Source organism: Malus sylvestris, chromosome 3, assembly GCF_916048215.2.
Source record: "Malus sylvestris chromosome 3, drMalSylv7.2, whole genome shotgun sequence".
NCBI classification, from domain to species: Eukaryota; Viridiplantae; Streptophyta; class Magnoliopsida; order Rosales; family Rosaceae; genus Malus; species Malus sylvestris.
Genome location: NC_062262.1, coordinates 34,922,112 through 34,944,745, shown reverse-complemented (window position 1 = coordinate 34,944,745; position 22,634 = coordinate 34,922,112). Strand labels below are relative to the sequence as shown.

General features: G+C 37.5%; 4 protein-coding genes across 10 annotated transcripts; 3 read left to right on the top strand and 1 right to left on the bottom strand.

The window, feature by feature from the left end:
* Positions 1-1,558: 1,558 nt before the first annotated feature.
* LOC126616371 (probable indole-3-pyruvate monooxygenase YUCCA10) lies at positions 1,559-3,490 on the top strand. The gene is made up of 3 exons (XM_050284427.1): positions 1,559-2,407; positions 2,623-2,982; positions 3,076-3,490. The coding sequence occupies exons 1-3, from the start codon at positions 1,787-1,789 to the stop codon at positions 3,238-3,240; spliced, it is 1,146 nt and encodes a 381-aa protein (XP_050140384.1). The 5' UTR covers positions 1,559-1,786; the 3' UTR covers positions 3,241-3,490.
* A 716-nt stretch (positions 3,491-4,206) lies between these two features.
* On the bottom strand, positions 4,207-15,494 carry LOC126616367 (protease Do-like 2, chloroplastic). Of its 5 annotated transcripts, none has more exons than XM_050284420.1 (21): positions 15,176-15,493; positions 14,951-15,085; positions 14,797-14,847; positions 14,318-14,391; positions 14,171-14,234; positions 13,808-13,913; positions 13,652-13,713; positions 12,966-13,043; positions 12,750-12,816; positions 12,550-12,608; positions 12,321-12,420; positions 11,594-11,673; positions 11,249-11,305; positions 10,726-10,829; positions 10,271-10,358; positions 10,076-10,161; positions 9,943-9,967; positions 9,750-9,821; positions 9,461-9,511; positions 9,318-9,378; positions 4,207-4,476 (listed from the first exon to the last, which is right to left on the bottom strand). In XM_050284420.1, the coding sequence occupies exons 1-21, from the start codon at positions 15,398-15,400 to the stop codon at positions 4,232-4,234; spliced, it is 1,890 nt and encodes a 629-aa protein (XP_050140377.1). In that variant the 5' UTR covers positions 15,401-15,493; the 3' UTR covers positions 4,207-4,231. The 5 variants fall into 5 exon arrangements, with proteins under 5 accessions (XP_050140377.1, XP_050140378.1, XP_050140376.1 ...); XM_050284421.1 differs by having other exon boundaries at positions 4,209-4,476; positions 13,652-13,759; positions 13,869-13,913; positions 15,176-15,489; XM_050284419.1 differs by lacking the exon at positions 4,207-4,476 and adding an exon at positions 8,681-9,228 and having other exon boundaries at positions 15,176-15,489.
* Positions 6,465-8,584, top strand: LOC126616370 (probable indole-3-pyruvate monooxygenase YUCCA10). Of its 2 annotated transcripts, XR_007621139.1 has the most exons (4): positions 6,465-7,358; positions 7,526-7,882; positions 7,977-8,211; positions 8,265-8,584. XR_007621139.1 is itself a non-coding variant. In XM_050284426.1 (3 exons), exons 1-3 carry the CDS (start codon positions 6,738-6,740, stop codon positions 8,145-8,147), a joined length of 1,149 nt encoding a protein of 382 aa, XP_050140383.1. In that variant the 5' UTR covers positions 6,465-6,737; the 3' UTR covers positions 8,148-8,584. The 2 variants fall into 2 exon arrangements, 1 of the variants encoding a protein (XP_050140383.1); XM_050284426.1 differs by having other exon boundaries at positions 7,977-8,584.
* A 2,915-nt stretch (positions 15,495-18,409) lies between the features above and the next one.
* On the top strand, positions 18,410-21,422 carry LOC126616377 (auxin response factor 7-like). 2 transcript variants are annotated; one of them, XM_050284432.1, is made up of 4 exons: positions 18,410-18,817; positions 19,423-19,535; positions 20,943-21,038; positions 21,150-21,422. In XM_050284432.1, the coding sequence occupies exons 1-4, from the start codon at positions 18,703-18,705 to the stop codon at positions 21,192-21,194; spliced, it is 369 nt and encodes a 122-aa protein (XP_050140389.1). In that variant the 5' UTR covers positions 18,410-18,702; the 3' UTR covers positions 21,195-21,422. The 2 variants fall into 2 exon arrangements, 1 of the variants encoding a protein (XP_050140389.1); XR_007621140.1 differs by lacking the exon at positions 19,423-19,535 and having other exon boundaries at positions 21,150-21,189.
* Positions 21,423-22,634: the final 1,212 nt, after the last annotated feature.

The following is a 22,634-nucleotide window of genomic DNA, read 5'->3' as shown; positions in this document are numbered from 1 at the left end:
TCTTGCAGACGCAGCATGCCTGTGTAAACAAAAAGGAGGACAAGAACTTTCCTAGCGTTTTCTTCTTTCTTTAGTACCTTCCAACATACTCAAACTTTAAAAATGGTGCATTATTTGCCTGAACTTTCCTAGCCTTTTCTTCTTTCTTTAGTACCTTCCAACGTACTCAAAGCTTTTTAAAAAGGTGCATTATTTGCCTTTATGTAAAATACAAGCGTAAATTTGCATAGTATGTACCGAATAATAGAGAACTGAATATCAAAAATTTCATGGCAAAAAATTTCATTTTATACTATACATTGATGCATATTTAATTTTATTCTCAAAAATTCCTGATTAAAAAAATTGACAATTAAGTTTACACCCAATTTTTTAAGCAAGTTTTAGGTTAAGCCCAACTAAATTTTATTTTTGATTTGAACTCTTTGACTATTATACCACCTAGGAACCTTTTTTTTTTTTTTTTTTTTGAACAAGCAATATTATTTATACTAGACGGTGGAGGAGTGGGCTAACAATAATGTGGTTCAAATTCACCTTTGGCAATAATCGAAACTAAAACCTCTCATTTATAAATGAAGAGGAATACCACTAGACTTAGTATTGAGTGTCCACCTTCTTTGACTGGGCCTAATCATAGTGGGTGAGCTTGAACCCAGCAATCACGTAATCAAGTGGTGTTGAAACTGATTTGTACATCAGACGTGTTTGAAAAGAAGGTTGCAACCAAAACGGGGGGTTTCAACTTTATTCAGATGAAATAAAAAGAAGCATGATGATTGATCGTGAAAGCTAAAATTTTACGTACATTTTTCAGCAAGGAAGTCTTCGTTATCTTTACCAGAAGAACTGCATGTCACGGAAATATTCTCTTATGAAAATGTTTTCTGGTTTCTTCTCACTAAATAAACTAAAAACTAAGAAAAATTAAAAGAATAACGTGCATGTTACAGGCGTGAGATTATTAATTAAGGAAATTAATAATTGAAAAAGGAAGCAATGTTTCTGTTACTTAAGGAATGTTGGTCAATTAATTAGTTTAATCTTTGACAAAAAAATTAATTAGTTTAATCCAATGAGATTATTAATTTCATTTAATATTAGTTAGTAGAAACATATAAAACCAACCCACAACCATGTTAAAAGATCAACATCAGCCTGTTAGTCGGTACAAAGGAACAAAATTGTTCTACATTTCCAACAAAATTGTTCTACCCGTTCGTCAGTCATCATGCGGCCAGAAGTCATTTTAAATTTCTTATTTAAAATTAAACACAAATAATACTTAACGAAAACTGGCCATATGATGTACGATAAATGACTAAATGGATTGATCCTTAGGATCCTCACAAAGAAGACTTGGAGAGGATCCTCGTCCGTTTGTTTGTACTTAGAATATACTACAGCTAGCAAAATGTGAGGCTATTATGCATCGCTTATAAAATGTGAGGCTATGATGCATAACTTATAAAATGTGAGGCTACTATGCATAGCTTATAAAATGTGAGGCTATTATGCATAGCTTATGTCGGTTGAGTGCATGATAAATATAGGTGTGTTGTTGTAAGTGAATCAACCAAGTAAGAAGTGAGAGTAGTCTTGTAAGCAGTGTGAGTGGTTTAGAGTTTGTCTTTAGAAAGTACGAGAGTATCATAACTTCTAAATTGTATTTTTGAGAGTTGTTGTGCTGCAATATTTTGTATGTGTAATACCACTAGGTGTTTATATAGTACTCTCTCTTCTTCCCACTTAAGCTCGAGAAAGTGCCAAAACAGTATACAGTGAAATGCAGGAACATAATAAGGTAGTGATCATCGTCGGGGCTGGTCCTTCCGGCCTGGCCACGGCCGGATGTCTGAGCCGGCTCGCGATCCCATACATAATCCTAGAAAGGGAGGACTGTTTTGCCTCTCTATGGAAGAAATACTCCTACGACCGTCTCCACCTCCACCTTCAAAAACAATTTTGTGAGCTTCCTCACATGTCGTTTCCAACCTCTTGTCCCACTTACGTGCCCAAACACCAGTTTATCCAGTACTTAGAGGACTATGTGTCCCACTTCAGTATTAGTCCAATGTACAAGAGAAATGTGGAGTCTGCAGAATATGATCAAGTCTCCAAGAAATGGACTGTGAAGGCGAAAAATATTGGTGGTTCCGGCGAGATGGAGGAGTATTTTGGAGGGTTTTTGGTGGTGGCTACTGGGGAAGCAACTAACCCGTATACTCCGGAGATTGAAGGTTTGAGTAGTTTTAATGGTGATGTTCTTCACTCAACAAAATATAAATCCGGGAAGGAGTTCGAAAATAAGAAGGTTTTGGTTGTTGGGGCTGGGAATTCCGGCATGGAGATTTCACTAGACTTGGCGAACCATGGTGCTAAAACTTCAATCATCGTTCGAAGCCCGGTAATCAAGCACATCGTCTAGCTTTGATTTTACTTAAAATTCTTTCATGTTTTCTGACGAGGCGTTGAAGGAGATATTCTAAACTAGTCTAGTATACGAGAATGGCACATGTAGACTACCTTGACTGATTAACCTAATGCACTTCCGCTTAAATTTGTTTCTTGTTTAAGACGATTTTGTTTGTATGAGCTAGCTTATATGATATCTAAATGCAGGTCCATTTTCTCTCAAGGGGGATGGTTTACTTGGCCTTGGTTTTGTTGAAACATTTTCCATTAAGCATGGTTGATTCTTTGCTGGTTCTGCTTAGCAAGCTGGTCTACGGAAACCTAGCTAGCTATGGGATAGAGAGGCCACAAGAGGGTCCTTTTTATATGAAGGTGAAGTACGGCAAGTATCCGGCCATTGACGTTGGTACCTACCGAAAGATCAAATCCGGCGAGATTCAAGTTTTGCCGGCCGAAATAGGCAGCATAAGAGGTGGTCAGGTGGAACTGAAAAATGGAAAGTCATACCAATTTGACGCAATCATTTTATGTACTGGATTTAAGAGATTGACGAATTTGTGGCTTAAGGTGACTACTCAAACACCCTATGGTAACCATTTTGTTTTTAATTTTTAATTTTTATCGCCTAAGGTGATATAAAATTTGTTACGATTGTTTCAGGGGGATGATTATCTTTTAAAAGATGATGGGATTCCAAAACCAAGTTTCCCTAATCATTGGAAGGGAAAGAATGGATTATATTGCGTGGGACTATCGAGAAGAGGATTATATGGATCTAAGGAGGATGCTCAAAACATAGCCAACGATATCAAGTCATTTCTATAACTTCCTAAAAGAAGAAGTCAAGGGCCAAATGCACGAGAAGTTACCTACACTTTTGGTACACTAGCTACCTAACATTCCGAGTCAATAAGGCGATGTCATGTTGGAAAGTGTTGTGTTGGTCTGAAATGAGACATTGGTGCAAGTTGGGTGTAGGTCTCCAAATCCCACTTTTCTACTTGTACTCTTTGCTTTTAGTTGTGAGTAGTATTTAAAATATCTATATAAATATCAATATGCAAATTTATAGAAATATTAATCATGAGGTGAGTATATATAGGTTCAGTCGAAATTAGAGAAAAAAAGTTTTAAAAACAAAATTCAAAAGTTCAAAATTTGCTATGGGTTCCAACAATTTTTTTGTAGTGAATCGATAAATATCATTAATATTTATTGATTTCCCTATATATTGCCAATATAAGATGAAGGTTGCATTTCAACCCCCCATTTCCATATGGATCCTTAATTTTTTGGATATTTCGACGAAAATATTGATAATTTAAACAATGATTGTGAGTCATTATTTTTTATTGAATATGAAATTTAAATAAATAATAAATGGCATTTCATTATTTTTGTTACAGTAAATAATTCAAGTACAACAATGATTTGCCATGCTAACTGAAGCATCTTATGGATACAAATTATCAAAATTGTACACTAGCTAAGAAACTACAAAATCGAACACCTTGCAACGGTGGAGCTACGGCCACAGGAGCCAATCGATAAATAACTATTGGCTGGCGAATCACAACCATATCATCTTTCTAGTTTCTACCTAGAGAGAGATTTTTCGGTGTGACCGTCACACGGAATGGTACACCATGTGTCGTTATATAAATGATGAGATATTTGTGTTAAAAAGTTAATAACTTAAAAAATAAAATTTTCCACCACTTATATAAAAACACATGGTGTACTACCTGTGTTCCCGTCATAACTAAAAATTTCTCCTACTCATGGCTTGCTTCTTCAAGATGTCAAGAATGATAATTTATGCCCAAATAATTCCATCGAAGCCGATTTCCAAATTTGAAACTGGACTGTCACCGATATCCTGATCAACTGCTTGGTTGTCCCCAAGCGAATCCGCGTAGGGCTCCAACAGATCGGAAGATCTTTCGGATGGAATGCCGTAGTCTTTGAGAATGCAGGACGAAGCAGCAGCAGCTGCTTCCCTTTCCAACACGGTTATGTAGTTGTCTTCGAATTCAAAGACTACGTACTTGTCCTTGCATGCTGGTTAATTAAGAGCACGGAATAACCATGAGCATCCGAGTGGGGGCGATAGAGTGAAGAGGAAGTATTTAGAGGGACATTACGACTTACAGTCTACAAGGTAGGCTAACTGAAGCAACTTATGGATACAAACTATCAAAATTGTCACATTAGCTAAGAAATCACAAAAACGAACCCCTTGTAACCATATCAAGTTGGAATGAATGTATTCACACAACAGTCTTGCAGACGCAGCATGCCTGTGTAAACAAAAAGGAGGACAAGAACTTTCCTAGCGTTTTCTTCTTTCTTTAGTACCTTCCAATATACTCAAACTTTAAAAATGCGGCATTATTTGCCTGAACTTTCCTATCCTTTTCTTCTTTCTTTAATTAGTACCTTCCAACATACTCAAAACTTTAAAAAAGGTGCATTATTTGCCTTTTGTAAAATACGAGCGCAATTTTGCATGGCATGTACCGAATAATGGAGAACTGAATATCAAGAATTTCATGGCAAAAATTTTCATTTTATACTATACATCGATGCATATATATTTTCGAAATCCCCAATTAAAAAAATTGACAATTAAGTTTACACCCAATTTTTTAAGCAAGTTTTAGGTTAAGCCCAACTAAATTTTACTTTTGATTTAAACCCTTTGACTATTATACCACCTAGGAATTTTTTTTTTTTTTTTTTTTTTTTAACAAACGATATTATTTATACTAAACAATGAAAGAGTTGACTAAATCTCACAATGGGCTAACAAAAATGTGGTTCGATTCGCCAAAGCCTCTCAATTATAAATCAAGAAGAACATAACTAAACCATAATACTAAATGGCCACCTAATAACCTTCTTTGACTGGGCCTAAATAGCTCCATTGATTGAGTCTAAATCAAAAGACCCCTAAAAAACACTGGAAAACTTAATGATATTAGACCTGTGAGGGTGTGACTGAAATTAATCATAGCGGATGAGCTTGAACCCAGCAATCACGTAATCAAGTGGCGTTGAAACTGATTTGTACATCAGACGTGTTTGAAAGAAGGTTGCAACCAAAACCGGGGGTTTCATCTTCATTCAGATGAAATAAAAAGAAGCATGATGATTGATCTTGAAGGCTAAAATTTTACGTACATTTTACTTCAGCGAGGATGTCTTCGTTATCTTTACAAGAAGAACTTGTATGTTATGGAAATATTCTCTTACGAAAATGTTTTCTTGTTTCTTCTCACTAAATAAAACAAAAATTAAGAAAAATTAAAAAGAGTAACATGCATGTTACAGGCGTGAGATTATTAATTATGGAAATTAATAATTAAAAAAGGAAGCAATGTTTCTGTTACTTAAATAATGTTGGTCAATTAATTAGTTTAATCCAATGAGATTATTAATTTCATTTAATATTAGAAATATATAAAACCAACCCACAACCATGTCAAAAGATCAACACCAGCCCCTCAGTTGGTACAAAGGAATTAAATTGTTCTACATTTCTGGCAATGATTAAGTATGTTTGTTTGGGAATAGGATCCTATGCTGGTCCTCTAGGGATCAGTACATCCTATCCGTTCATCAGTCATCCAGCGACCATAAGTCATTTTAAATTTCTTACAATTAAATACAAATAATATTTAACGAAAACTGACTGCATAATGTATGATAAATGGTTAAATGGATTGATCTTTAGGATCTCACAAAGAAGATCTAGAAAAGATCCTCGTCCGTTTGTTTGTACATGGAATATACTAGAGATAGCAAAATGTGAGGCTATTATGCATAGATCCTTATCCGTTTGTTTGTACATGGAATATACTAGAGCTAGCAAAATGTGAGGCTATTATGCATAGATCCTTGTCCGTCCGTTTGTACTTGGAATATACTAGAGCTAGCCAAATGTGAGGCTATTATGCATAGCTTATAAAATGTGTGGCTATGATGCATAGCTTTATAAAATGTGGGCCTATTATGCATAGCTGATGTCGGTAGAGTGCATGATAACTATAGGTGTGTTGTTGTAAGTGAACCAACCAAGTGAGAAGTAGGCAAGCAACGAAGTGAGAAGGGAGAAGTGAGTAGCCTGGTAAGCCTTCTGAGTGGTTTAGAGTTTGTTTCTGAAAAATGAGAAAGTATCATAACTTTTCGATTGTGTCTTCAAAAGTTGTTGTGGTGTAATATTTTGTGTGCGTAATACAACCGTTAAGTGTTCATATAGTATTCTCTCTTCTTCCCACTTAAGCTCGAGAAAGTGCCAAAACAGTATACACACGAGTGAAATGCAGGAGCATAATAAGGTAGTGATCATCGTCGGGGCCGGTACTTCCGGCCTGGCCATGGCCGGATGTCTGAGCCGGCTCGCGATCCCATACATAATCCTAGAAAGGGAGGACTGTTTTGCCTCTCTATGGAAGAAATACTCCTACGACCGTCTCCACCTCCACCTTCGAAAACAATTTTGTGAGCTTCCTCACATGTCTTTTCCAACCTCTTATCCCACTTACGTGCCCAAAAACCAGTTTATCCGGTACTTAGAGGACTATGTGTCGCACTTCAGTATTAGACCAATGTACAAGAGAAATGTGGAGTCTGCACAATATGATCAAGTCTCCAAGAAATGGATTGTGAAGGCAAAAAATGTTGGTGGTTCCGGCGAGATGGAGGAGTATTTTGGAGGGTTTTTGGTGCTGGCTACCGGGGAAACAACTGACCCGTATATTCCGGAGATTGAAGGTTTGAGTAGTTTTAATGGTGATGTTCTTCACTCAACAAAATATAAATCCGGGAAGGAGTTCGAAAATAAGAAGGTTTTGGTTGTTGGGGCTGGGAATTCTGGCATGGAGATTTCACTAGACTTGGCAAACCATGGTGCTAAAACTTCAATCATCGTTCGAAGTCCGGTAATATATCAACCACATCACCTAGCTTCGATTTTAATTTAATTTCTTTCATGTTTTCTGTCGAGGCGGAGGCGATACTTTAAACTACTCTAATGTACGAGAATATGGCACATGCTGACTGCCTTGACTTAACCTAATGCACATCCGCTTAATTTGTCTAAATGCAGGTCCACTTTCTCTCAAGGGGGATGCTGTACTTCTTTGTTTTGTTGAAACTTTTTCCATCAAGCATGGTTGATTCTTTGCTGGTTCTGCTTAGCAAGCTGGTCTTCGGAAACCTAGCTAGCTATGGGATAGAGAGGCCACAAAAGGGTCCTATTTATATGAAGGCGAAGTACGGCAAGTATCCGATCATTGACGTTGGTACCTGTCGAAAGATCAAATCCGGCGAAATTCAAGTTTTGCCGGCCGAAATAGGCAGCATAAGAGGCGGTCAGGTGGAACTGAAAAATGGAAAGTCATACCAATTTGATGCAATCATTTGCTGTACCGGATTTAAGAGTTCAACTAATTTGTGGATTAAGGTAACTACTCAAACACCGCACGGTAACCATTTTGTTTTTAATTTTTAGTTTTTATTGCCTAAGGTGATTATAAAATTTGTTACGATTATTTCAGGGGGATGATTATCTTTTACAAGACGATGGGATTCCAAAACCAAGTTCCCCTGATCTTTGGGAGTGGAAGGGAAAGAATGGATTATATTGTGTGGGACTCTCGGGAAGAGGATTTAATGGATCGAAGATGGATGCTCAAAACATAGCCAACGATATCAAGTCATTTCTATAACGTCCTAAAAGAAAAAATCAAGGGCCAAATGCACGAGAAGTCACCTACACTTTTGGTACACCACCTAACATTCTGAGTCAAATGCACGAGAAGCTACCTACAGTTTTGACACACCACCTAACATTTTGAGTCAATGAGGCATTGCCATGTTGGAAAGTGTTGTGTCGGTCTGAAAGAACAAGACTTGGCTGCTGAATTTTCAGCTGCCATTCCTGCTTACATCTAATTCCGTGTGGACACGTATCTAAGTTTTGATTTCAGCAGTCAAGTTAATTCCGGTCTGAAATGAGACATTGGTGCAAGTTGGGTGTAGGTCTCCAAGTCCCACTTTTATATTTTTCCTCTTTGTTTTTAGTTGCGAGTTGTATTTAAAATATCTATATAAATATCAATATGTAAATTTATAGAAATATCAATGAAATTATAAAAATTTGCAATGAGATGAGTATATATAGGTTCAGTCGAAATTAGAGGGAAAAAAAAAGTTAAAAAAAAAATTCAAAAGTTCAAAATTTACAATAGGTTCCAACAAATTTTCTGTAATGAATCGACAAATATCATCAATATTTATTTCCCTATATATTGCCAATATAAGATGAAGTTTGCATTGGCATTTCATTAGTAAATAATTCAATTACAACAGTGATTTGCCATGCTAACTGAAGCATCTTATGGATACAAATTATCACACTAGCTGAGAAACTACAAAATCGAACACCTTGCCACGGCGGCAGGAGCCAATAGATAAATAACTGTTGGCCGGCGAATCACAACCATATCATCTTTCTAGTTTCTACTCATGGCTTGTGCTTCTCCATGATGTAAGGAATGCTAATTTATGCCCAAATAATTCCATCGAAGCCGATTTCCAAATTTGAAACCGGACTGTCACCGATATCCTGATCAACTGCTTGGTTGTCCCCAAGCGAATCCGCGTAGGGATCCAACAGATCGCAAGATCTTTCGGATGGAATGCCGTAGTCTTTGAGAATGCAGGACGAAGCAGCAGCAGCTGCTTCCCTTTCCAACACGGTTATGTAGTTGTCTTCGAATTCAAAGACTAAGTACTTGTCCTTGCATGCTGGTTAATTAAGAGCACGGAATAATCATGAGCATCGGAGTGGGGCGATAGAGTGAAGAGTAAGTATTTAGAGGGACATTACGACTTACAGTCTACAAGGTAGGCTAAATGATGAATGTTCCGTATTTGGATTCCGTTTAACTTCAAAACCTGAGATCAATTTCTTCTGTTAGTGTGAGCATCGTTGGCGGAGAGATGTAAAAGTTGTTAGAAGTGCAAACAAGTAACTTGCCTGCTGATTGCTCATGTCTTCATACCCAATGTTTACTTCATTGGCTAAGACCTACCGACACGAAATACATGAGAACAGAAATTCCCATCAAACATAGAGAAATGACAACCTTTTAAACATTTTAAGCAACAAAGAGAGAGGAGATGACGATTATGAGGAGGGCATGAAAGAAGATAACAACAAATATTGACATAACCACAACACAATCTCAACATTTGCCGCACATTAAAAGGTCGTACCCAGTGCACAAGGCTCCCGCACATTGATTAATGAAATCGAGGCAGCTAACCTGTGATAGGATTACAATCTGTTCCCCTTTGAATCTAGCCAAAGAGTAGCGTGCCTTCGCCAAGAGTTTAAGCTGACCAGAAAAGAAACGAAAAACTAATCAATTTTCGAACCAAAAGCGTGCATTGTGGTCAGCAAAAGAAAAGGAAATAGCTAAACATGAATTTTGTGCTTAAGTGCGTGTCGCAACTTACCCCTATAGAGTCGTCACACTCCTCTCTGCAGAAGAACATAATCAATGGTTAGTCTGTAATTAGCACAAAAGATTTTTATTAGTAAAACAACGTATTCGACATGTTCCTGAGTGCCAGAGCAAGCATGACTTACTCTATCAGTGGTTCTGAGAGTGGGGTAAACACCAAACCAGCAATTATTAGGTAAGAAGGCTGACCTCCATCGATATGAAAGGGAACCTTATTGGAACACAAAGAGCTCAAAGTAATCAGAATCAAGATACTCAGATAAAATATGGGAATATAACTTTATGGCATTTCCAAAAGCACCAAATTTCTATTGACTTACCAAATGCACTCGTGGGTGCAAAACTGCTTTAACTTTCATGTACTCTCCAGCTCTAATAATTCCAATATCTGCAACGTCGCCTGCAAATCTGTACAGGACGATTGTTAACCCACATGTGAACAAATTAGAACATGTATTTAAGGGGTTTAAATGTGGAGTCAGCTTTAAGTAGTAACTTTCATGGAATCTTCATTTCTCCAAGAGTGCTTACACTTTTAAACTCTAGTCTATATAAATTTCATGGTCAGGTGCGCCTTTAGGCATTGTTAGTATAACCTTTCCATTTATCCACAAATACAAATAGAGCCTGACCCCAATAAAGGTATTAAAATGCAAAAGGATAATTGCAGGAGTTAACCAACAAATCAAGTATTATCACTGAAACAAATGGAAAGCGTAGAAGAACAAAATGCAGCCTTTCAACATAATTTCTTGTAATAGAACCAGGGCTTTACTTTTGACTAATGAGGTAGCGGAATGCGATGCGCTCATTTGATCGAAAGGGTACTGTTCCTTCACACCCTACATGAACATCATCAAAGCTTACAATGACGTCCCCCTGGAAAAGCACGGGAACCATCAAAGTTTGTAAAGGATTCAAAATTGTTCAATGTGCTTTGAATTCCAATAAATTTATAGTGAAACGACTGACACTAGTAACAAGTATGGCTACCTTAACTCTAAATGCCCATTCATCATTAGCTTTTGACTCTTCAAAACTAGCTTAAGAGTTAACAACCTTTCCCATTCAACGCATGCTATTATTGTTACTTTATTTCTGGTTATAATAGTTTCTCACATCATATTTATGCTTCCATTACATCATATATCTTGGAGATATGTGAAAATATGATATTGATAACATAAGCTGATAGCTTGAGAAGCACCAAAAAGTTGCTTAACCATTCCATTGTTGACTGTATAATAAGTAGAGATACAAATAGCAGCAAACACTCAAGATTCAAATAGCCAGCATACCTCCTTTAATACATTATGTGCATCAGAAGTGGGTTCAACTCTTCGCACCAGTACACCCTGCACAAGCCAGATGTGATGAGACCCTAAGAAAAATTAACAGTTACTAAGCTATCGTTATAATAATGTATAAACGTGGCCTGAAAATATATTCTAGTTTCTACACGAGTAAATTCCTGCATGCTTTACATAGTCCTTGTGTGCCTTTGAACGAAAGCCCTTCCCATTTCCTTGTTCACAAGATTGTTTGAAAACATTGTCACTGCACTCCATCTCTGCTTCTTATTGCAAGAAACAATTTTAGTTGATGAAGGCCTTGCAAAGATTGTAAAAGACAAAGAGACTTACCACAATAGACTCTACTTTCAGGCATGCCTTTAATGCTGGATTCTCCAACTTTTGTAACAATACACCAAGGCAAGGGAAACCTGAAAGTCAAAGTGTGACAAAATATTGGGACCGCATTAGTTGGCAGGGTCAAGCTTTAGGTTTGAATAATAATATGAACGTTCAGGTGCAATTAATTGAAAATATAGCAGTAATACTAATACGCCACCATAGAAAGCAGCAGGTATTAGACAGACAAGTTCAACAAGTGTTCAAAGCAATCGCTTTAGTTACGTAAAACTTGCCACCTAGTCCTAGTGCAAGAAAAATACACAACATATGAGTATAAGTTATAACATATATTCATATATGAATAGAGGCATGTGTGCACACATAAGTAGATAAGTTCACAGAACATGAGACATTTATGAGAAGACAGGAATAAAAAATGGAAGCACGACCTAATCCTTTGTAAAGAGCCCAATTAGAGAGTAGACATAACAAGTTACTAAAACCATGGTTCAAGGATGAAGGGACACTGTGAAAGTTGGGAAAGAGTTGCTGTTACAGATATACATGAGTCTAAATTTCCTATACACATTAGGTGCACGAGCTATATACTTTCTTGATACTTTGAACGAGCATTGTGAGCAGTGTGTACTAAAATTCAACACAAGACAAAGTCCATATACCACATGCATCAACTGATTTCCCTTCACACAGATGAAAGCTGGTAAGACTTCCCTACCTGTGTATTTCCCATTCCTCTCATAGTCATCCAAAAAATGAGACACAACTGTAGTAGGAATGACATATCCAATATTCTCGGCCTCTTCAGATCTGTAGACCTAAAGGAAGTGTTTCTTAAAATCATAAAATAAAAGTTTATATGTCACAAGTACTGCCTATGCAGCTAAGAAATATAAGACCAAGCACGCAGGGATAAACAAACTTTGACAGCATGCCAACAAATTTACCTGAAATGCCACACCAATGCACTCCCCTTGATCATTGAATGCAGGGCCTCCACTATTACCTACAATCTAGCAAAGTATAAGCAATGGCTATGACAAAGATAGGAACAATGCCATATAAAGAAGGATGGTAAACTTGTGCCACCTAAATGACTTTCCGAAGAACAGACTGTTATAATTGTAAATTTAAGTTACAGACTGACCAGGGTTTATTGCTGCATCAATTTGAATGCCCAGCAAATCAGATGACCCATGAGCATATGGTGTAACCTGAGGATATAATTATTAAATAGTAAGAACTCGAACTCGAGCCCGTGTATTGTGTAACACAGCTTTTAGATAGGATGGAATATATATTTTTTAAGGACATCCTACAAGTAACAAATCATACAAGTACATGCAAGTAGGGAAAACCAAACCTCTATACGCGATACAACCCCCTTAGTTACTGAAATGGTATCTCCTCCAAGTGGATATCCTACAACAGTCACTGCTTCCTGTCCATTATAAAAGCACAGATAGAACATTTTAAAGGGATGAACCAAATTTAAGTTATAGCAGAACTGTAGAAAATTCCCAAATGTAGAAAGATAAACCTTCATATAACAACCTCCAACTTCTGTAGTTTCAGAAATAAAAAAGCTAAACATTATTTTGAAGGTGTACGATAAGGAGGGAATTCTGTTAGATACTGTAATACTGAAAAGTTAAATCTCAGATTTCGATCATGTGGGTGGTCAGTTTAACTCGTCATATTAATATTTTCAGTAAATAATTTGAACAGAGGAGATGACACGTGCCTTCTGAAATTCTGAAATTATGTGACAATTGAATTACTGTTCACACAATGTATGCACTTGCAGTCACACCCTCTATGCTCCATAATTAATATTCTAAATGAAACTATCTCAACTAACACATCTAAACTAACCCAAGTCTCAGAAAGGTTCTCTGTTCACGCTAGTTTCTAAACTAACCAGATATGATATCTTTGAAGATAATTTACCTTCAAGAATATGCAACGGCTACAGCAAGTTATATAACCAAATTGTAGATAGCATTGAGTAATACAGAATAACACTATCACCAAGAGACAGGAGATAACCTGAAGATGTGGCAAGCTTCCCAATTGGAGTGGTTCTGCTCCTTTCCAGAATTCCTCACTTTCTACCGAAAGTAAAGCAATATCACAATCAACACCTCTGGCCAAAACCTACAAATTAAGTCACTAATAGTAAAGCTAAATCATAATCCCCACTACCAACAAGCTGCAACATCATTCCTATGTCCAAGATGTTATTAATTTTCTTGAGGGTGAATACCTTAGCCACAAATTTGGTATCATCCCCTCTTCTCTTCACTTTGACCTGCATTTGTAACGAAAATAAAAACTTGATGATGGTGACAATAGCAATAATAAATCAGTTGGCATCTTTCCCAAAACATCTTTGCTATGACTGGGCCAATTACACACTAAACCTTAATGAAAACACATAAAATGCAACAAGGTTAACATAACTGACGAGATAAATTTTTAAACATTTTGCATCTTTATGTGCCAAGTAAATGACACTTATGTACCCTTTTTTTCACTAACTTTTCACTATTAAGGACGAAAAAGTACCTGAGTATAATGCTCAACACAGTGGGCATTTGTCAAGAGTTTCCCATCACCAATCATAAAAGCACTGCATAGAAAGGTTCAGATTATAAGTTCTTTAGAACATACAGGCTAGTGAAGAGGGTGATAGGATAAAAGTTCAAAACTTGCCTGCCTGTACTTGTATATTGTCTTTGTTTTTGCCATGGAAGGGAGTAGTCAGGCGCGGTATGGGTGCAGTAAACCTAAATAAATAATTGTTAGCGACCAACCAAATCTGCAGATTTTGATATTAAAAGTGATAAAATAGATGAACACCAAACTCCCATGGAACAACACTATAACAATGGAGAGCAAATGGTTTGTTTGACAAAAACAAGTACAATTCATTCCGGAGCTTCTATTAGAACCGACATCCCAAACAAACGCAAAGTGGTAGAATAGCTCAAAAACACTGAAGAGAGGATAGTAACAATACTTGGAAAAGCTCAGCACCTAAGTGACATAACATGCACCACAAAGCTCGTACACGGATATAAACTACTCCAAATATAAACTTATGAAGAAACTAGACGCCGTGAACTCTCTCAAAGACACAATGCATTTGAAATTCAATAACCAAATCTGCAAGAAGGGTAAACAACATTCACCTTGACAACGGCATTGAGAAAATCAGCATCCTGGAGACTTTTCGGTTCAACCTGAAACGAAAATCAACACAATTTTCAAATCCAATCAGTGAGCATTTTTCCAAACCCGAAACTGAATCATCACGAAACGAATTCAGTGCAACAATTATCAAACCTGCTGCTCTTTCTGATCAACTACAGACTCCTTCCTCTCTTTTCGTTGCGTTCCGAACGTTCTGTACACCACCGATTGGGACTTCCCCTTCTTCCCTCTCTCATTTCCGCTAAACTTATTGGGAACGCCTTCTCTCTGCATTTCCCAAACCAAACGCAATCACAAACTACTTAATTACAAATACAAAAACGCACAAACGACGCCGTATAGCGGTTAGGATTTTACCTCCGATTGGTATTTATCAGCGGACGGCGGCGACGACGACTGCGAGCCTTTTCTCGAACTGGAAGCTCTTTCTCTGTTGCTTTGGCCGACGGGCTTAAGAGCGTGGTACTGGTAGCTGCCGGAACACAGCCACGTGGCGAAGAAAGGTTGGACGGAGACGGAGGAGCGGAGTTTAACGGTGGAGGTGACCGCAGAGAAGCAGCAGTTGCCGACCGCAACGGCCATTTGAAAAATGGAAGCTCGGAGCTCGCTGCTGAAAGAAGGAGGTTTTTGGAAGACGAAGTTACTGTTTTGTAGGACCACGTTTCATTTCCTTATCCGTAAATAGTTCGACTCTTTTTCGGGCGCGGATAATCTTGGCAGGAAATGATTTGAAACCTTTCCGTTTTAACGAAAATAACAAAAAAATATTGTAAGCAAATAATATCAGAAGTGACTTATTGAAGCGTTAAAAGTACAAATGGGCTTTGAGCTTGTGGTTATTTGTGTTTTCCGGCCTGTTTATCTTTCCGGAGATTTCCGGCCTGTTTATCTTTGGGTTGGTTTAGATACAAATGGGCTTTGAGCTTGTGGTTATTTGTGTTTTCGAATTGGGTCTAAAAATATTATGTCGTAACAACACTCTCTTGGGGTTGGCATAATTCGGTTTAGATTAGTTGCAGACACAAATTGTGGTCATATTATGCCATATACGAATTTGATCGGGTTTTAACTCGCACTATGAGTAAACACCGAGCCAAACTGAACTATTGTTATGCAGTTTGATTCCCCCAGCTTTATGGTGTTCGATGCACAAGACTTGGCATTAGGCCTGACATTTTGGACCCAACCCGTTAACCCGATCCGACCCAACCCGTTAATATTTGTATTTGAGTGGATGCTTAACGGGTCGGGTCGCTAACCGGTGAACCCGTTAACAACCCGTTAAATAACGGGTCACTTTGGGTCAACCCGTTAGACCCGTTAGGACCCGTTAACACCCGTTAGCACCCGTTAGTTAAGGATATTTTAGTAATTTTTGTAAAGTCTTAATAACAAAAAATAAACTTTATGCAAAAAAACATTAATAATAATTGTTAACGGGTGTTAACGAGTGAAACGGGTGACCCGTTAATTTAACGGGTCGGGTTCGGGTGACCCGTTAGCTTAACGGGTTGGGTTCGGGTGACCCGTTAACTTAACGGGTGGGGTTGAACCCGACCCAAACCCAATAAACCCGACCCGTTTACATGTCTACTTGGCATCTATGCCATCCACGAGGCAAAGCACGCATAAGGCTATCATTTTCCCTCTATATTCCCAAAGGAGTTAGGGAGGGGAAGTGTAAGGATGTGCGACGCCCAGGCAAACGTGCCCTCAACCTAATAGCTTTGAGCAAACTTGCATTCATATAATCGATCTAGAGCTGGTAAATGGATCGTGTTTTTGTCGTTTTTTGTGTCATTCTCATTATTTTTATGGATCGTGTCGTGTCAAACTCATTATCTTAATGGATTTTTATTAGGTGAACTAATTGCGACTCGATTCATTATGGGTTGTGTCGTTTCATATTAAGTTAACTAGTCATACAAGAAATTGAAATGCCTAATGTCTAGACCTGACAAATAGGTCATACTTGTGTCATTCTCATGTTATATCCACTATTTTATGATAGGGGCGAAGCCATATGGGTTCCAGATGAGGCCTAGGCCTATCCTAAAATTTTACTAATATATATTTATTGTCTGCTAAGTTTGACAATAAAGAGCTTGTGGTGCATTGGTTACTAAGATATATTTATTGGGTGCAGAAGATTTGGCTTCTTCCACCATCTCATGGGTTTGAAAGTTGTTGTCAATAGCTTTTTGTTTCACCATATAAAAGCTAATTCCTTTTTCCGTCTCTTCGTATAAGACAATTCTATACAAGTTAAAGTAAAGTTCAATTAATTATGTTGAAATTAATATCTCATGGTAGTAGTTTTAAGTTATGATCTTATAATTTTGTTCGAATCTTGGTTTTTAATTAAAGCTCGTAAAAAGTTTTATCCTTATGATATAATCATCAATACTTTTTGTAAAAATTTTGAAGCCTCGTCACTCTCGTCTCATAAATTTTCCATATAAAAAATAAAAAAAACCTTAAAATTTCTCCAATTAATTATTTGCTATATTTGATGTAAATTCTTTTATATATCTTAAAGGCTCATTCTGAGACAAATTTATAGCTCCGTCACTAATTTTATCGGATTTTCAACAAATGACCCAATAATGATTCGACTCGTCTAACGATTATTACTGAGTAACTCAACAACAATTTGAATCATTAATAAATTAGCTCAAAACTTATTATTTTTATGTCATTTTATATCAAATTAACGAGACGTGGACTAAATCTCAAGCGTATTAACATAGTAATGGTTATTTTTAGGGTTGCGTCTCGCATAGCCCAACCGAGATGTATATGGACATTACACACGTGTCTACTACTGAACTGCCTAGTGTTGTCGTCGGGTCTGGTTCATCTGCAGGTGGTCGGTGGGGCGGTGGGGCCACCGGCTGGTAATTTCAAATACGACACGATACAGACGTTGACGATTAACGGAGTAATGGAGCCGACATTTCCATTAATGCCCCGCATGCTTAGAGGACATGTTCTTATGAGTTATGACCGATTCATTGTGTTAATTTCTCCTGTCTCTTCCCGTCATTTTACACGGGCCTCAAATATTTCTCATCTGCTCCGTTAACCTCCCTTTGCTCTGATTAGTAAGTTACTTAGGCCATCTTCAACCGATGGTTAGCCTTTTGGTCCTTCAAAATTCTTCAAAATATTAATATTTTAATGAACAATATAGGATCATATTTGCCTTCGTCTCCAACTGAGGGTCAGAGGGCCAGAATGCTCGTTTTAGTCATTTCACAAAAAACCGTTTTCAAGCCAAAGGACAAATAGTTCAAGAAATTTTTAAGAGAGTTCTATTAACATTTCTAAAAAATACAATAAAAAGGAAACATACGACACGTTGAAACCAAGCAGCCGGTCTAATTACTGACGCTTAATCTTCATGCAAAAGAAACACACTATTTAATTGATTAATAGTGTACGAAAATCTGTAACCTCCGCGACGGCCAGGATTGCGACACGCAAGCGAGAAAAAGGCGACGGGAAGAGAGCATGCAAAAAGAAGCGCATCGGACTCATCGGCGCAGATTAGCAAACATCGCCAGCCAGCACAGCACGGACAGGAACGATTCGTGGCTAATACGAGTGTAGAACTGTGAGAGAGAGAGAGAGCGAGTATAGAGAGAGGGTGAGTGAGGAGAGAAGGAGAGAGAAGCGGCGTGAAACGACTGGGCTGTGTGGTGCTGTGAAGTGTGATATAGCAGTGGAGGAAGAGAGAGTGTGATCAGAGAGGGAGGCGGTTAAAAGAAGCAGGACACATTTCGGTGGACGCGATCCTTCTACTAATTTCTCACCATCTTTCCAACTTTCTGCAACTTTTAGTTTTTTTTAGACGGCTGGAGAGAAATATTTTATAAATAGATATGGCGCTGAGGACTGCTGGAGTGGAAGGGTTGCCGTACACCACCTCCGTGAATGCTAGAGAAAGCAGCGGGTGTACGGACGCCGCCGCGGCGCCGGCAGCTAACAACAACCAAGGTGTGAGAGTTTTAACGATTAAATGTGATGCACGTTGACCATGATTAAATTTTAATGATTGGTTTTAGTTTTCAGCATGAATGTGTGTGTGTGTGTGTGTGTGTGTTTTATTTTTTTTTGAACAAAAATATGTTTGTTGTTATGATTCTAATTTTTAATTATTGAAATTTGAATCAAAAGCGCAAAACTTCAATAGGGTTTTCATGGTTTGAGAGTTTTGGCCTAATTAGATTATTAGTCTTTGGTGACAGGGTAGTCGAAAGATAGTTTTGTGGTAAAAAACTTAATATTTAAAACTATGTAGTGAAGTTCGTTAGGATTTAAGTCCAAAATTAAAAGTTCATCAACTCTTCACTAATTTTTATCATGTGAGCCTTACATGTGTGATGCTAAAACGGAACTCTTCGCTAATTGTTAGCGTGTGTGGCTTCATAAGGGGTTTAAATCCTAACTTTTTACCACAACACTATCTTCCGACTACTCCATCACCACGAGACTATTAATCCAATTAAGCAATTTTCATTTTATTATAAATATTAACTTTTTTGTATTTGTTGTTGTGATTTTTTTGTTGAAGCAGAATGTGATTTGAATTTTTATGTTAGGTGAGAAAGATGATTTATACCATCAGCTATGGCTTTCATGTGCCAGGGCGAATGTTTACATTTCCCGCCCCGGCGAGAAGGTTTTCTACTTTCTTCAAGGTCACATGGAACAGGTTCTTTTCATCTCTCCGTGACCCTTGATACCTTCTTTTGTGGCGGTTCCACTGTCCCTTAAGGCCATCTCTAACCGAAGGGTCCAGAGGGCCAGAGGGCCGAAAATAGTCCTAAAACCGTCTCCAACCGAGGGCTAGGCCAGAGGGCTCTGGAATTTGGGAGGGCCCCACATGATCGGAGAGGGTTGGAGGGCTGGCTGCTTTCACCCAGCCAGTCAGCCCCAGGCTGGCTATTTTTTTTTTTTAATGTTTTCCTATTGCTGTCGGTTATAACCGACAGCATTAAAGAAGAATTTTTAATACTGTTGGTTATAACCGACAGTAATAGTTATTCAAAGGCAAATTTTTTTTTTAATTACTATTAGTGTCGGTTATAACCAACACTAATAATTTGAATTTTTTTTAATATAACGGCTAGTAGCCGTTGTATTAACTTTTTATTTATATATATATGAATTTAAACTTCTTTTTTCCCCTTTTTTTTCCTTTTCATATGAATCAAATTTTGTTTCATATTTTTTTTCAATTCTATTTTACAAAATTTGTTTCAATTTTTTTTAAATTCTATTTTTTTTCCTATAACTTCTATTTTACAAAATTTGTTTCATATTTTTTTTAAATTCCATTTTTTTCCTATAACTTCTATTTCACAAAATTTGTTTCAATTTTTTTTAAATTCTATTTTTTTCCTATAACTTCTATTTTACAAAATTTGATTCATATTTTTTTTTCATATAACTTCTATTTTACAAAATTTGTTTCATATTTTTTTAAATTTCATTTTTTTTCCTATAACTTCTATTTCACAAAATTTGTTTCATATTTTTTTTCAATTCTATTTTTTTCCTATAACTTCCTAGGCCATTTATACAACATTAAATTAAATTAAGTAACATGAAACAACATTAAACAATATGAAACAACATTAAATAACATTAACCAACATACAAATTATACAACATAAAAAAACATTTAGCCGTTAGATTTGAATTTAAATTGTAGTTTTTAAATAATAAATTATGTTTGGCCCTATGGCCCTTTGGCCCTTGGTTGGAGACGGTTTTTTGTGACAGGGCTAAAACGAGCCCTCTGGCCCTTTGGCCCTCGGTTGGAGACGGAGGCCAATATGGCCCTGTACTGTTCATTAAAATATTAATATCTTGGAGAATCTTGGAGGGCCAGAGGGCTAAAACAAGCCCTCTAGCCAGCCCTCGGTTAGAGATGGCCTAACCAGTTTTTACCTAGCCAATGGTGAAAACTTTCAGTTATAGTGTTATCTTTAATGTACATAAGCTTCTTTGGCATCGTTATAGTTTCGTTACGAATTATAAATTTCAATCAATCCTTTCGATTTTTTGAATGAGGAGGTCCAAAGAGATGACATGTTTGCTTGTTGATCTAGAATAGGTCGAGGCATATGCAAACCAAGACGGTAAATTGGAAATGCCAAGATACAATTTGCCTTCCAAGATCCTCTGCAATGTTGTTAGTGTACAGCTAAAGGTAAATCATTTCTCTCTTCATGTGTTCAACAAAATGCGCAATTGAAAATCCAAAGGCTCGCGATTGATCTGAATTTGGTTGTTGTTGTACGATAACACGACTCATTTGCAGGCTGAAGCTCACACAGACGAAGTGTATGCTCGAATTACCTGTTAGGAATGTCGGTACTACAAGATAGAGAATGCACAAAGTAAAGTAGAAAATGGACACCAAAAATTTATGTGGTTCGGCAATTTATGCCTACGTCCACCAAACAAGGATCAATCTTCACTATATGAAAAGATGAGTACAACAAGAGTAGTCTTACCAAGCCAAAGACAAGGCTTGATGGATACAAGAAAGTAGGACACACACTTTCTATCACACTAAACTTCACTCACACAATGTGTAGTGGAACACTCTCACTCTCACTCTTGGAGTGGAACTCTAGCTTTGGACTTGATCCTTTGCTACTCACTACTCTCTTGATTTGTTGTTTCACTACAACATCACACCCATATTTATAGGTGAGGGTTTGGCATTCTACTAGTTTCTAGTGTATTCTTCAAACCTCTAGCATAGAAAGATCTAGACTAGCCACATACTTGTAGCTTCTAGATCTTTCCATTTGCAACCAAGGAAGCTAGTACTCTCTAGCTTCTTCCATCAACTTAATAACATGCTAGAATTGTGTAGCAAGCTCCAGCCTCATCTCTTGCTTACTAGAATAATCTAGAACATTGATCATGGGCTGGACCATATACCAACAATCTCCCCCTCCAGTCCATGAGGGAGGAATTCCGATCATGACTCCAAGTTACCTGGAGTTCATCCCAGCAGCCTTAATGCAAAATTCCAACTTTGATTTTGTGACTACCTTTGTCAACATGTCTGAAGAATTATTATCGGTATGAATCTTCTTCAGCTGTAGCAACTTGTTCTCGATAGCGTCTCTAATCCAGTGATAACGAATATCAATGTGCTTAGTGCGTGAATGATATGTAGTGTTCTTGCTCAAATCCAGAGCACTCTGACTATCACAATAAACGCCATAATCACTTTGCTTCAAACCCAACTCTTGGAGAAACCGCTTCAGCCACAACAACTCCTTGCATGCTTCTGTAGCGGCTATGTATTCAGCCTCGGTTGTAGACAAAGCAACACACTTTTGCAACTTGGATTGCCAAGACACGGCTCCCCCTGCAAAAGTAAACAAGTACCCAGACGTAGATTTTCTGCCATCCAGGTCACCTCCCATGTCAGCATCTGTAAATCCTTCCAAGATTGGTTTGGAACCGCCAAAGCACAAGCACATCTTAGAAGTCCCCTTCAAATATCTGAGAATCCACTTAACAGCTTCCCAATGGTCTTTCCCTGGATTAGAGAGAAACCTGCTCACCACACCTACTGCATGAGCAATATCTGGCCGTGTGCACACCATTGCATACATGATACTTCCTACTGCTGAAGAGTAGGGAACAACTGCCATTTTCTCCTTTTCTTCATATGTTTTTGGACACGACTCTTTGCTCAACTTGATATGATTGGCTAAAGGTGAGCTTACCGATTTGGCTGCTTTCATGTTGAACCTTTCAAGCACCCGTTCAACATATTTTT

Coding starts and splice junctions, on each gene's coding strand:
- LOC126616371 (XM_050284427.1), top strand. CDS start 1,787: ATGCAGGAACATAATAAGGTAGTGATCATCGTCGGGGCTGGTCCTTCC. Junction 2,408..2,622: donor CAATCATCGTTCGAAGCCCG/GTAATCAAGCAC, acceptor ATCTAAATGCAG/GTCCATTTTCTCTCAAGGGG. Junction 2,983..3,075: donor TGACGAATTTGTGGCTTAAG/GTGACTACTCAA, acceptor CGATTGTTTCAG/GGGGATGATTATCTTTTAAA.
- LOC126616367 (XM_050284420.1), bottom strand. CDS start 15,400: ATGGCCGTTGCGGTCGGCAACTGCTGCTTCTCTGCGGTCACCTCCACC. Junction 13,714..13,807: donor AATGATGTTGCAGCTTGTTG/GTAGTGGGGATT, acceptor TACTTTCGGTAG/AAAGTGAGGAATTCTGGAAA. Junction 4,477..9,317: donor TTTAGCCTACCTTGTAGACT/GTAAGTCGTAAT, acceptor TTAATTAACCAG/CATGCAAGGACAAGTACGTA.
- LOC126616377 (XM_050284432.1), top strand. CDS start 18,703: ATGGCGCTGAGGACTGCTGGAGTGGAAGGGTTGCCGTACACCACCTCC. Junction 19,536..20,942: donor TTCAAGGTCACATGGAACAG/GTTCTTTTCATC, acceptor GATCTAGAATAG/GTCGAGGCATATGCAAACCA. Junction 21,039..21,149: donor TTGTTAGTGTACAGCTAAAG/GTAAATCATTTC, acceptor ACTCATTTGCAG/GCTGAAGCTCACACAGACGA.
- LOC126616370 (XM_050284426.1), top strand. CDS start 6,738: ATGCAGGAGCATAATAAGGTAGTGATCATCGTCGGGGCCGGTACTTCC. Junction 7,359..7,525: donor CAATCATCGTTCGAAGTCCG/GTAATATATCAA, acceptor GTCTAAATGCAG/GTCCACTTTCTCTCAAGGGG. Junction 7,883..7,976: donor CAACTAATTTGTGGATTAAG/GTAACTACTCAA, acceptor CGATTATTTCAG/GGGGATGATTATCTTTTACA.